This window comes from Myxocyprinus asiaticus, chromosome 2 (genome assembly GCF_019703515.2).
Source record: "Myxocyprinus asiaticus isolate MX2 ecotype Aquarium Trade chromosome 2, UBuf_Myxa_2, whole genome shotgun sequence".
Taxonomy (NCBI): domain Eukaryota; kingdom Metazoa; phylum Chordata; class Actinopteri; order Cypriniformes; family Catostomidae; genus Myxocyprinus; species Myxocyprinus asiaticus.
The window spans coordinates 8,969,396-8,984,221 of record NC_059345.1 but is presented as its reverse complement, the minus strand read 5'-3'; the positions used below and the strand labels follow the sequence as shown (position 1 = coordinate 8,984,221).

General features: G+C 37.0%; 1 protein-coding gene across 5 annotated transcripts; it reads right to left on the bottom strand.

Annotated features, from left to right (window-relative positions):
• Positions 1–1,997: 1,997 nt before the first annotated feature.
• LOC127415260 (beta,beta-carotene 15,15'-dioxygenase-like) lies at positions 1,998–13,279 on the bottom strand. Of its 5 annotated transcripts, none has more exons than XM_051653961.1 (12): positions 13,177–13,192; positions 12,990–13,075; positions 8,483–8,611; positions 8,126–8,255; positions 7,726–7,873; positions 7,493–7,634; positions 5,391–5,611; positions 4,566–4,817; positions 3,598–3,700; positions 3,402–3,496; positions 3,203–3,314; positions 1,999–3,104 (listed from the first exon to the last, which is right to left on the bottom strand). In XM_051653961.1, exons 2-12 carry the CDS (start codon positions 13,051–13,053, stop codon positions 2,950–2,952), a joined length of 1,551 nt encoding a protein of 516 aa, XP_051509921.1. In that variant the 5' UTR covers positions 13,054–13,075; positions 13,177–13,192; the 3' UTR covers positions 1,999–2,949. The 5 variants fall into 5 exon arrangements, with proteins under 5 accessions (XP_051509930.1, XP_051509921.1, XP_051509911.1 ...); XM_051653951.1 differs by lacking the exon at positions 13,177–13,192 and adding an exon at positions 13,143–13,158; XM_051653970.1 differs by lacking the exon at positions 12,990–13,075 and having other exon boundaries at positions 1,998–3,104; positions 13,143–13,260.
• Between the last annotated feature and the right edge of the window lie 1,547 nt (positions 13,280–14,826).

The following is a 14,826-nucleotide window of genomic DNA, read 5'->3' as shown; positions in this document are numbered from 1 at the left end:
CCAAATGATCAATTTAGCATGATTACTCAAGGATAAGGTGTTGGAGTGATGGCTGCTGGATATGGGGCCTGTCTAGATTTGATCAAAAAGTACTTTTTTTCAAATAGTGTTGGTGCTGTTTTTTTACATCAGTAATGTCCTGACTATACTTTGTGATCAGTTGAATGCCACTTTGGTGAATTAAAGTACCAATTTCCTTCCGAAACAGCAAAATCTGTACATTATTCCAAAATTTTGGTCGCCAGTGTGTGTGTATATATATATACACACACACACACACACACACACACACACACACACACACACACACACACACACACACACACACCAATCAGCCACAACATTAAAACCACCTGCCTAATATCATGTAGGTCCCCCTTGTGCCACAAAAACAGCTCTGTCCTATCGAGGCATGGACTCCACAAGACCTCTGAATGTGTTCTTGTATCTGGTACCAACATGGTAGCAGCAGATCCTTTATGTCCTGTAAATTGTGAGGTGGGTCCTCCATGGATCAGACTTGTTGGTCATGGATTGAGATCTGGTGATCTCAATCAACACCTTGTCAACACCTTGAACTCTTTATGTTCCTAAAACCATTCCTGAAAATGTTTTGCAGTGTGGCAGGGTGCATTATCCTGCTGAAAGAGGCCACTGCCATCAGGGAATAGCATTGCCATGAAGAGGTGTACGTGGTCTGTAGCAATCTTTAGGTAGGTGGTACGTGTCAAAGTAACATCCACATTAATGCCAGGACCCAAGGTTTCCCAGCAGAACATTGCCCAGAGCATCACACTGCCTCCGCCAGTCTGCCTTCTTCCCACAGTGCATCCTGCTGCCATCTCTTCCCCAGGTAAACAACGCACACGCACCCGGCTGTCCACCGGATCTACATGATCTAAAAGAAAACGCAATTCATCAGACAAGGTCACCTTCCTCCATTGCTCCATGGTCCAGTTCTGTCACTCACATACCCATTGTTGGCGCTTTCAGTGGTGGACATGGGTCATCATGGGCACTCTGACCGGTCTGTGGCTACGCAGCCCCATACGCAGCAAGCTGCGATGCACCGTGTGTTCAGACACCTTTCTATCATGGCCAGCATTAAGTTTTCCAGCAATCTGTGCTACAGTAGCTTTTCTGTGGGATCGGATCAGACAGGCTAGCCTTCACTCCCCACGCGCATCAATGATCCTTGGGCGCCCATGACCCTGTCGCCGGTTCACCGGTTGTCCTTCCTTGGACCACTTTTGGTAGGTACTAATCACTGCATACTGGGAACACCCCACAAGACCTGCCATTCTGGAGATGCTCTGACCACTTGTTTAGAACAATTATCCAATCAAAATAACAAAATATGCATTGAAGTGAGGATAAATATATGGATGATTACAGTCAACGATGAAAGATTTAGATCAGCAAATCCCCACGAGGTATCAGTGATTGTTTTTTTATTTCACCTACAGAGGCTGTCATTATACAATAGAACCAAACAATTTTAACGGTAGAATCTTCCAGCGATAACCAAATAAAAAAATGGAGGAAATAATAATAATTAAAAAAACTAATGGCATTGATTTTTGCAGATAAACAACAGTTTCAAAAAACAACTATCGGCAATGATTAATTGGTAAAACTGATATATCAGTGAACATCTAGTGGCAGCAGTGTGACATGCTACACTTCATCTTAACTATTTTAAACAATATTTTCCCAATCATAACATTATTATTCCTCTATATGGTGACCAGTCACAGCACCTAAAAACATTCTATACATTTTTTTTAAATATAACCTAAAATCTTGATAATTTATTCAACAGATAAGTCTTATATGCCCTATTTTGCAAAATGGTTTATTAAAATATATGCCTGAACTTAACTATTGCATACTGCAGTGTTACAGAAAAATACTTTAACTCTTGTGCCAATTTATAAAAGTTACTCAGAGGTCCTTAGAGGACAAAATAACCACGTCAAAAAACTGCCATAATATTATATTTTAATATTATTTTCCACATTCAATTAGTTAATATTTTTAACCAACATCAGTCCTGATCATAACTACCAAATATTCCTTCATTTTCAGGATTTTAACCCTTTAAATGCCAGTTTGTTTACATAATGCCACTGTTGTTTTTTATGAAAAAAAAAAAAAAAAAACACACAAATTAATTATGTTCCATATACTAAATAAGGGGACATTTTTTTGGGGGGGATTATCATAGTCTGGGATACGTCAATGATTAGCAACAACATTGATTTTGATGCATTATTATTTTTTGTGCAGTGTCAGAGTTATATATAAAAAAAACAACAAAAAAACAACACACACACACCTCACACTCCGTACCTTAGAGGACAAAAATGTCCACGTCAAAATACTGCCATAATAATATTATATATTAATATTATTTTCCACTTTGACTGACTTAGATTTTTTTAACCAACATCGGTCCTGATCATAACTACCAAATATTCATTCATTTTCAGGATTTTAACCCTTTAAATGCCAGTTTGTTTACATAATGCCACTGTTGTTTTTACACACACACACAGGCATCCATACCAACACACACACACAATTTTAGCTGCATCATTTATTCAATTGGCCTGCAGTGCTCTATAATACAGCAAACAGAAAATAGGAAAAAGCATGTATTTGATCCATAGGCTAAACATGAGAAAAATGGCGCCATCTGGTGGACAATATTAAAATTTTAAATTTTGAAGCCAGGGCTCTGGAATAAAAGCATTATATCATAGAATTCATGATTTTATTCTTTAATGGCACTGGGATCAATTATTGCAGTTTTAATGGGTTTTTTTCAATATAAGCCTGTATAATCAGAGTCATTCATGCAATTGAGTCACAATATGAACATTTACTAAATATTCTCCACATTTCACTTTATTAAGAATGTGCAGGAGGCAGATAGGCATCAAATCCTTAACTGCTGTCTGGTATGAAGTATCCATGCATGTCCATATGAATCTCAGCATCTACATAAGCCCGGGCAACCTCTTTGAAAGATTTACCATCAAGCACCAGAAGAAAGCTACCTGGCCTGGGTTTAGAGCTTATGACAGATGACAGGACTACGCCTAAACATTAAAAAAAAAAGAGAGATGACAAATTTTATTTGTTTAAGGTTAAGGTCAGTCGATGTAAACATTAAAGTATAAAATAAACTGGAACTAACCATCATCCTCATCAACTGCATTGGGCCTGGGGACGAAAACAGGTTCTGAGAGCACACAGTTGTCTTCCTTCCATTCAATCTGCTGCTTCGTTTCAACGTCAACTTTTACAATCTGTAAAAGATGTTCAGTTCTCAACACTGATTCATAAACATGAAGATAATTTTTTTTTTTTTAAACTAGACAGTTCATTTTACGTACCTTTGTGGCCACTGGTGACATGTCCACACAACACATGTAAGCATATCTGTACTTCTTTCCATTGAAATTGTAATTAATTCTTGGAAGTTCCACACCTAAATGCAATACATTGGGGTTTAGGCAATACAGATGATTAAACATAGGTTGAATATGATTCAGAGAGGCATAAAAAGTTACCCCAGTGTCATTAGCTTACCATCACAGAGAACTTCGCCTTGACACAGAAGTTTTCCATCTTTCTCCTTCACAGCACTTGCTGTCGTATACTTGAGTTTGACCAGATCTTCACCGATCTCACCCTGTGTGGGTCAAAGAAAAATTAGCTACAGCACGCATTCATGTTCATTTTCCATATTTGGAGCCTTTAAGTAGTGCATAACGTAGTGCACCCCAAAACGAAAATTCCCTCATCATTTACTCACTCTCATGCCATCCCAGATGTGTAAGACTTTCTTTATTCTGCTGAAAACAAAGATTTTTAGAAGAATGTCTCAGTTATGTAGGTCCATACAATGCAAGTGAATGGTGACCAGAACTTTGAAGGTCTAAAATGCACATAAAGGCAACATAAAAGTAATCCATACGACTCCAGTGGTTAAATCCATGTCTTCAGAAGCGATATGATAGGTGTGGGAGAGAAACAGATCAATATTTAAGTCCTTTTTTTCCTATAAATTCTCCTCCCTGTCCAATAGGTGGTGATAAGCACAATGAATGCAAATCACCAAAAACAAAAGAAAAATGTGGAAGTGAAAGAGGAGATTTATAGTAAAAAAAAAAAAAAGTCTTAGATATTGATCTGTATCTCACCCATAATTATCATATCACTTCTGAAGACATGAGTTTAACCACTGGAGTTGCATTGATTACTTTTATGCTGCCTTCATGTTATTTTTGGAGCTACAAAATTTTGGTACCCATTCACTAGCATTGTGAGGACCTTCACTAAAATATTCTTTTAAAAATCTTTGTGTTCAGCAGAAGAAAGAAAGTCATACACATCAGGGATGTCATGAGGGTGAGTAAATGATGAGAGAATTTTCATTTTTGGGTGAACTATCCCTTTAAATATGAGTATACAGAAGAAAGTCCTAAAAAGGGTTTTGTTCTAAACCAGAAAGTTCAAGGAATACCAATTGCAAGCACTGTAACAACATGACAAACCTTATCATTAACGGGCAACACAAATCTTTTGCACTTGGGCTTGCAGTAGGTAGTATTAGAGGTCATCTGCTCCTTCAGCTTGTCCAGATAAAACACATCATACAAGCTGTTGTCATCATAGGTGATCATATCAAACACAACATGACCATCATCTTCAAAGGCATTCACTTGATGGTATACAGCCATTGCACCCGTGTAGAATTTGATCCCAACTTCCTTCTTTGTCTTCCGGTCAATAAGATGAATCAGGGTCTAATGAACATGAGAGAAATCACAAGCAAAATTTCAAAAATTCTGCAAACATGATCGATGTGAAATTTTATCTATACAAGGAGGGATCACATTTACATCCCAATAGTAATTAATCTACATAGAGTGTTTAAAGTATATAGTTCACCTAAAAAATACAATTCTGTTATAATTTAATCACCCGCATGTTGTTCCAAACCCATATGACTGTCTACTGTGGAACACAATCTTGTTCTTCTCATACAATGAAAGTGAATGGTGACTGAGGCTAACATTCTGCTTAACATTTCTTTTTTGTGTTCCACGGAAGAATGAAAATCATGTGGGTTTTAAACAACATGAGGGTGAGTAACTGTAAACAGAAAAAAATAACAGATATTCATTTTACGGTGAACTATTCATTTAAATAGTGTGTATTCAGTCTGACTCACTAAATAAAGGCTCTTTGAATGAGTGCTGTAACCTGTTAATATGAGTACCGAACTGCTTATGCAGGCTGTGCGAAACAGGCCTAACATTCTCCAAATGAAAGATGCACAAACACGCAGACAATGATCTGAAAAAGTTAATTCTTACGTTATCTTCAGGGTGGAATTTCATGCAGCTGGCCCAGCTGACCTTCCTCATATAGGCAGTGGCCATTTTCAGGATGTCCAGCTTCAAGGGCTGCTCAATAAAGATAAAGTAGTTGTCGGTCATGCCGAAGCTGTGATAATAGCTGGGTGTGAGGAGCGTGCGGCAGGGCACAGTGCAGACCACCTCGATGTTTTTCAAGGGTTGAGACTCAGTTGAGCCACCTAATTAAAGAACATTACAGAAAGAAACTGGCTAGCTACAGTGCTTGCAAGGCAGCACTGAAGTGATATTCCTTAAAGAGATAGTTCACCCAAAAATTTAAAGACACTCATGCCATCTAAGATGTGTATGACTTTCTTCTGCAGAACACAAATGTAGATTTTTAGTCAAGTTAATAGTGGCCAGAACTTTGAAGCTCTAAAAAGCACATAAAGGCAACATAAAAGTAATCCATAAGACTCCAGTAGTTTAATCCATGCTTTCTGAAGAGATCCAGTTGGTTTTGGGTGAGAACAGACCAAAACATAACTCCATTTTCACTGTCCATCTTGCCAATGCGGTCTTTTGGAACATTCATAATTCCAAGCTCGATTACAATTTCTAGTGCTCGACACAGATCGCTAGATGGCACTATAGGAAGTGTAATCAAGCTTGAAATCATGATCGGCAAGGAAACTGGTGTCAAGATGTACAGTGAAAAAGTCTGGATCACTTCAGAAGACATTGATTAAACCACTTAAATCTTATGGATTAAGTTTATGCTCACTTTATCTCCTTTTTAGAGCTTCAAAGTTCTGGTCACCATTCACTTGCATTGTATGGACCAACAGACCTAAGATATTCTTCTAAATACCTTCGTTTGTGTTCAGCAGAAGATGGAAAGTCATACACATCTGGGAGGGCATGAGGGTGAGTAAATGAGAGAATTTTCATTTTTGGGTGAACTAAAGAACTTTTTTAATAATTTTGCAGTGGTGGCTCAGTGGTTAAGGCTCTGGGTTACTGATCAGAAGGTTGGGGGTTCAAGCCCCAGCACTGCCAAGATGCCACTGTTGGGCCCTTGAGCAAGGCCCTTGACCCTATCTGCTCCAGGGGTGCCATAACTGGACCTGCACTCTGACCCCAGCTTAGCTGGGATATGTGGAAAAAAAAGAATTTCACTGTATATGTGCAAAAGTATAATGTGTGATAACTAAATAAAATAATTATTATTAAAGCCTTTAAACATTCTGGTTACGGTTTGTTCTTAACCCTTATCTTAACTTATGCAATTAATTCAGCCTGAACAGAACCAAAATCTAAAACCTACATTATCAAACACAAATATGTGTAAACTACCTTTAACTGTTAAGTGGGAGCTTTTATAAAATGTAGAGTTTCCTCAAACTTGTAACAAGTTTGACAAAGACGTGAATGTTTTTTACAAGTCGGAAACTCATTATTCTGTTAATTCCAACATGACATTTCATTAGTACCAGTATGTCATTTCATGCGTAAAAGTAATGTAAGGATGTTCTGCACCACTGGCGGTAAAAACCAAATTGCAAAAATAATGATCCACCTCTGTTCAGACAAACAGGTATTCGTGCCCCAAAGTCTCAAGTCAACGTATGAATTACTTTAAAGCTGAAGAATATAATTTCTGCACCACTAGCACCACCAAACGGAATTGCAAAAATAAACATCGTTTTCAAAAGAGCTTTCCGAATACGCCTGGAATAGTCCCCGCCCCCAACTCACGCCATTGGTTGAGTCAGTGTTATAGTCTCTCTTGAGAAGGGGTGATCAAAACAAACAGAGGAATTTTTATAGCACCACAGGAGACACAATGTTTACAGTTTTAAAGAAAATTAAACAATGAATGGCTTATTTATGGCTGTATCTGCATATTAAACTGGGATAGGAACAAGTATTTTAACACTGAAAAAGTTACATACTTCAGCTTTAAAGTTGTATTTGCACATTAAACTGAGATGGGGAAAGTATTTTAACATTGAAACATCAAAAACATTACACACTTCCAACTTTAAAATAGTAAGGTGCATCATGATGAAAGAAAATTCATGAACAGATCCCCATCTTTAAAATGACAATATACTTACTTCCTCCTGCAACCTTGAATAATGTGTATTTTGTTTTTCCCTTCTCTGCAATGGATGTTCCCATACTGTAACTATTTCCCTCTTTATCATAATGCGTATGTGATGCCACTATATTTACAGGAAGGTGCTTCAGGTAGTCCAACTGTATCAGGAAAAAAAAAAGCAATAGCAATATTTTATAAGAACATATAACCAAAAATGAATATATTTTCACAGGCATCCAAATGTTTTACCTTGTCGTGCGTCTCTAAAGTGGTGGGGTCAATTTTACGAATATAGTTGGTTTCCGATGTGGCATGATAGTCATTTCCATATTTGATTATGTTATTGGCACAGTTGTCTGTAAAGTCTGGGATGGTGTGGCTCAGAAAGGTGATCACTCTAAGCAGAGAGTTCAAAGAACATAGTTAATTTGCAAGGTTCGTTTTCACTACTGCTCTTATTACTGCATTGAAGACCATATGCCTATATACATATTGCTATATCGTTAATGCATAACGTGTCCATGCACTTTTTTAATAAACATCAAGATTTTAGGTTAAAAAAGATATACTGGGAAAGTGTATATTTAGTTATTTTTATGAATGCATGTTGATTACTGAATCAATTGCATCAGTGAGTGACATTACTTACTTGGAGAATATATTTTTGCATGGGTCTGGGTAAGCCATGGTCCCCATTTCTGACACCACTATTCTGTTGGCCTGTGTGTTGGAGTTGTAGGTGTCACCTCGAAGAAATCTGCTTCTGTATGTCACCTCACCTGCGAATTTACGAATAGAGTCTAAAAAAATATTCATGCAGAATGTTTCGATAACAAAGGTATCTCGGTACAATATAAACACAAATAGATGGCTGTTAGCCGTACTGATATACTGAAGTACTGATATAAAGACAACCTTTGCATTATTAGTAATCAGATAAGGCATTTTATTAAGTCACTTAAGTCATAGGCTGAAACTACAGCAGGAAAGAAGGTACAGTAAATACCATTTTTAATAGTAAAATTATGCAAAAGTGCCATTCCGTCAAACCAATGGTTGTATGAAGTCTCTCCCAGCGTGAAGAGGCCAGGCCCGTTGCGTATAAGCGTCCCCTGTAGCCAATCAGGAAGCAAGCCTGTAGAGAGAACATGTTTCAAAAATCTTAATTGGAGCGGTGTAATTAGCTCATTGTGTCCACAAAACATCCGTCTTTAAGCTCATAAAACAAATTAAGCTCAGTCAACAACATTTGTAGCATAATGTTGGTAACCACAAAAAATGATCATCGCTGCTTTTTTAAAAAAAAAAAGCAAAAATCTACATTACAGTGAAGCACTTACACGGAAGTAAATGGGAATATTTCTGGAGAGTTTAAAGGCAGAAATGTAAAGCGCATAATTAAAAAAAAGCACTTGCATTAATATGTTAAAACATGTATTATTTTAGTTGTGAAGTTGTTTAAATAATTGTTTTTATGGTTGTTTTAGGGTATATGGTGTCATATTGTAATGGCAATGAAGTTGTAAAATTAGACAACTTTACACAGAAAATGTCAGTAAGAAATTCAATAACACTAAAATCATGTTTACATGCATACTGTTTACTTCTTGTGGCTATACTTTTAAAACAGTGAGTATTTTAACGTTTACGGATTGGCCTAACCCTAACCTAACCCACTTCCATTGTAAGTGCCATTGTAAAAAGAGGGACTTCTTCCTAAGAAGTCGAAATTTATTTTTGGGATCATCAACATGATGACACAAATGCTGCTGATTGAGCTTAACTTGTATTGAACCCAGAATATTCCTTTTAAAGGATAGTTGACCCAAAAATTCTTTCATCATTTACTCACCCTTATGTTGTTCCAAACCCATATGACCTACAAAAGGAGATGTTAGGCAGAATGACAGCCTCAGTCACCATTCACTTTCATTGTCTGGGAAAAAGATGCAATGAAGTTAATGGTGACTGAGGCTAACATTCTGCCTAACATCTCCTCCCCCCCTTGGAGTCATAAAGGGTTTTGAACAACATGAGGGTGAGTAAATGATGATACAGCTTTCATTTTTTGGGTGAACTATCCATGTAACTATGGGCGGATCGATCCTAAAGTATGTATCGATACTTCCAACCCTGATAATGTATTAAGAATATCGATCCTCACTTAAAAATATAGATTCTAAAGTTTTATTTTTAAACTAGTGATATTATTATTATTATTTAGTTACCATGAAAATGAATGCATATCATAAGCTTTGAAATGAGAAAAAAAAAAAAAAAAGCATATGTGTAGGATAGGAACTATTTGTTCTTCCGCTCATCCTAACAAGCAGAACTGCTAAAAACTCACCATGTGACCACTAGTGATGGGAAGATCGGAAAATTTTACGGACTTTGATCTTTTAATCTCAATCAGCAAAATAAACAAACCTTTATTCAAGTCATTGGGTTCATTTGTCACGTGACAGCCGTACAGGCTCTACAGAAAACAGAAATGATTAGTTCATCTCCTGACTGAGTCTTTCGTTCATTTATCTTGTGACCGCTACTAGGCTCAGCATAGAAGACAAAACATTAGTTCATGAGTGACATTTATTGGTCTTTTGTTAATTTTTCTCTTTTCAGCTTAGTTCAGTGTGTTGCAGTTATTAGTATCGTGATCAATACATATCATGGTGACAATAAATGGCATTTTAAAATCACACACATTTTCATGATTATTTTCACATATTTAATGCAGAAAGTTTTTACAAGACATTTTCTGCCAAGTGTAAAGTTAAAGTAAAATGGTCTTAGATGACCATCTGTAATTTCAAAGGGAAATTCTGTAAGGCATATACTTGATTTTTTGCCAACCCATTACTAGTCTACTTGTGAGTGTTGAGCGGAGCTGAATTTTTTTTGTTTTTAATTAATTCCTCTGGGAGTCAAGCGTCATCCGAACAAGTGTCAAAAGCGAAACCACTCGAGAGAGACCCAGCGTGCACGACAGAGACTAATAATGTCTTGGCAATGTACACTTAAGTTTATCTTGCCAATAAAGGTCAATATGAATTAAATCTGCCCATTTGATCCTATTATTAAAAAAGTCCAGTGGGAGGGGCCTTGGTAGCTCAGCAAGTATTGACGCTGACTACAACACCTGCAGTCACGAGTTCGAATCCAGGGCGTGATGAGTGACTCCAGCCAGGTCTCCTAAGCATCCAAATTGGCCTGGTTGCTTGGGAGGGTGGAGTCACATAGGGTAACCTCCTCGTGGTCCCGATTAGTGGCTCTCGCTCTCAATGGGGCGTGTGGTAAGCTGTGCATGGATCGCGGAGAGTAGCATGAGCCTCCACATGCTGTGGGTCTCCACGGTGTCATGCACAGCAAGCCACACGATAAGATTGACTGTCGTAGAAGCGGAGGCAACTGAGACATGTCCTCCGCCACCTGGATTGAGGTGAGTAACCACGCCACCACTAAGTTGGGAATTGGGCATTCCAAATTGGGAGAAAAGGGGATTAAAAATAAATAAATGGCAGAAGATTTTGCCCAACTTTTAATTACAGCATGTCCACTGATATTATGGCATGCAAACATAGACTTGTTTCAAAGATTTATACCTGTAAAAATGTGTCTAATTTCATTATAACCTCAAGTTCTATGAGACAACGTATAAGTAAATATATTTAGGATTATATTTTAATGTTTGTTTTAATGTACAAATACCATTATTAATCTCGATTGATTAGTTAAAAAACAAAATTGATTCACAGCACTAAAAATTACCCATTTTTTCACCCAAGAATTTGCAAACAATTATCCATTTTATCCCAAGAATTTGCCAAAAAAGTATCTGTATCGGCAATATTGGCCTTGATATTACTTGGTATTGGATCAAAAAGAATTGGGTGGTATCTCCCATCCCTACCTGTAACTTACAAAAAAAACATAAATAATGAAAAGCACTGTCCTTTTATTAATAAATCTCCTTTTGTCTCAATCCTCTTCTTTTCTGCAACTTCACATTTGCTCTAGCTGTGTACTATTCTGATTTATAATTGAAATACAGTATTGTGGCAATGCTGTTCTCAATTTGTGCAATTTCTTCTCATTTGTAAGTCACTTCGGACAGAAGCATCTAAATGACTAACTGTAAATGTAACTCATATGTTCAAAAGGTTTTTATTTTCACCTGCAAGTTATCAAAAATGTTTTATGATGTCTGCAATACATTTATTTTTTAGTAGAACACAAAATTACATGTTATCAGTCATTCTTAACTGATAAGATTCTTCTTTGTTCAAAGCTTGTTGATGGGAATATAACAATCATACATTTTTATTTTTGTTTCTCACGATCTTGTGTTTCTTATGAAAAACGTTTGATCTAAGTGTATTCTTAAAAGCTTTAAATTAGTTTTAAATTAGTTTTTAATTAGACAAATATACATTCTACCTATAAATGCATTCATTCATTCTTTCATGTGATGGAAAAGCAGCCAACAAGTGGCAAGCATTTATTGCTCTTCCAGTGTGTAGATAAGGGAATTATGCAGGCAACTGATGATAGCCTATATAGAACTTCTTCATTAATGTTTAAAAAACACGTCAGGATGGATCTTATGTAGTTAGTTGAGAAAGTGCCCAGAAGGTGTAGAGCTATAATCTTGGCAAAGGGTGTCTACTTTGAAGAAATGATTTGTTTATCATGTTTGGTTAATACATAATTCCCATACTTCCATTTGTGTTGTTTTATAGTTTTGATGACTTTATTATTTTAAAGGTGCACTCGGTAATTTGTTCCTCATTAAAAAATTTAACTCCTAAAGACATGAATTGTACTTGTGCAATATATGTAGGAAATCATGAGCACTCACATTAAAATGAAGACTCCAGTCATATCAGTAACCTTATAAAAGCTGTTTTATTCTACACGGAGAGGGTCCGCACATGGGGGCTGCCATGTTACAATCACATGACCAGCCGAATACTACTCGCTTAATCTCAGTAACCGTCCTGTTATTTGACACTTTTACTCATTGATTAAAGTAATCATGGCTGACTGTGAATACTAAATTACTACAATGGCATCTAAAACTAAAACGTATTGATTTTAAATGATGCTGCATCCAAACCGCTAGGTGTCAGTGTAAGTCCAAGATGACACAAAGACAAAAGTTACAGAGTGCAACTTTAAAATAAAATAATTAAAAATATTGGAAATGAAAAATATTAATAATAAAACAAAAAGTAGGTGTGTCTAAACTTTAGATTGATAGTGTATAGATGTATTTTGTTATAACAAAGACAGCATGCAATACAACATAAAGATACAAAGAAGCCTACAATAACTTATATGACACCTGCAAAAGATGCAATACTGCTTTGCATTTCTTTATTTAAAAAATGGGTGCATTTGGATTAGTTTGGTTATGTTGTCTACTTGCGGAAAGTATTCTGTGTCGCACAAAACACATAAACTTCACTTACGTTAACAAACGGCAGAGATTCAGTATGGTAGTCACCTACCTTTCACTTCAGCTTTGATAGGGTCAGGATGTTCTTCCTTGTTTTTACCATAGTCGTACTGCATCTTTCCTTGTATTATCCCAAATCTATTCAGTGAGGGAAACAGATAATTCAGCAGTCCGAGTGAGAAGACAACCTGTCTATATACTGTACCTTTATGAAAGTGAAGACTCCGCCCAATCCGTACCGGACGATGCATGCACCTTGACGTTTACAATGTGTTTTTTCCTTATCTATATTATTACTTTTGTAGATCCATTCCGAATTATACAGATATCACAGAGGGGCCATTTTTGTTAACATCTGTACTGACACGTTTACCTATTTCCTTAAAGGGGTAGTTCACCCAAAAATGAAAATTCTGTCATGATCTACTCACCCTAATGTTCCAAACCTGAATGTGGGTAGTTATCAAAATATGGTGACAAACAAGCCCCTTGACATTTCAGTCATAAAAAAAGATTTCAAATAGTCATGAAACCCTTATTTAAAAGGCATCATTCTATAACCTAACCCTGTGGTTCTCAACCATGTTCCCCCCAACACTGTACATTTTGGATATCTTCCTAATCAAACACACCTGATTCAGGTTTGAGAACCACTGACCAAACCTTTTATTAAATCATATTAACTAGTTTGGCTCTATTTTGATTTGTACATTTTTTAGAAAATATATTTAAATTTGTCAACTGCCTGAACAAAGTGGCACACCACTTCTTTGACATTTACAGTTATTTAGGTGTTTATTTTTTACCCATTTTGTTTTCCCAGGTCAAACATTAGCGCAATACCTAGCAAGTGTGCAAAAAAAGCAAAAGAAAATAAGTAATTAGTCATTTAAATAATTTTAAAAGAACGTCTGTCCCTATATTTCATGTCATTGGTGTTATTGATGTTGAAAACGTCTCTGGTTCCCTGAGATGAATGGAACGAGACATTGCTGTAAGCACTATGGGGAAGTGTCTTTACCTTGTTGAAACCCTTATACAATCACGACAATCTTCCGATGGGCAATGGTGTCTGAGCCCCGCCCTTTCAGGTGTGCAATAGGCCTATATAAGTGGGCACTCAGTCACCATTTCTTCAGAATTTTCTGACTGAGGGACAAGAGTGAGTCACTCTTATTATAAAACTCTGAAGTAGTAGAGCAGCCAGCATTCGTAATGTCTCGTTCCCTTCATCTCAGGGAACCGAGGTTACATGTGTAAGTGGAGACGTTCCCTTTCGATTCAGTTCACTCGTCATTGCTGTAAGCACTATGGGGAATGATAACCCATCACGTTGCACTACGTGACATTACACTCCCTGAGTTATAACACTAAATAGATATATTCATAAGGAGTCACAGGCCGATGACTTATAAGTCATATTAAAGTGTATATGTATTGTCCCACATGGCAGATGCCAGATGGAAACTAATGTAGTATGGGATCTAAATGATCCATATAGATATACACAGCATGGATTATTAACCCTCTTACAACAAGGTTGGGAAAGTAGGTTTTATTTCTTATGGGAGTGCTTATGACTTAAAAAGAAGCAGTTCAGCAGCATATAATTAGGTGGCTGTGTTGATTATAGTCGGTAGCCCACCCGTATTAAGGGCTTGGGCTTACCCGCTTGAAAGTAAGAAGCACTCAATACAGGGATGACTCGTGAACGTGTTTTGTGAGGACCATCCTGCTGCCAAACATATGTCCTGTAAGGACACACCATTTGTCCACGCCCATGAAGAGGCCATGCTACTGGTTGAATGCGCTTTGACACCAATAGGGTAATTCGCGCACTGTGATTCGTAAGCGAGGGCGATCGCGTCAGTGATCCAGCGAGAGAGCCT

Coding starts and splice junctions, on each gene's coding strand:
- LOC127415260 (XM_051653946.1), bottom strand. CDS start 13,188: ATGCATCGTCCGGTACGGATTGGGCGGAGTCTTCACTTTCATAAAGGT. Junction 8,612..12,989: donor TATCAAAGCTGAAGTGAAAG/GTAGGTGACTAC, acceptor TTCTCTCTACAG/GCTTGCTTCCTGATTGGCTA. Junction 5,612..7,492: donor ATTCAAGGTTGCAGGAGGAA/GTAAGTATATTG, acceptor TTCTTTAATTAG/GTGGCTCAACTGAGTCTCAA.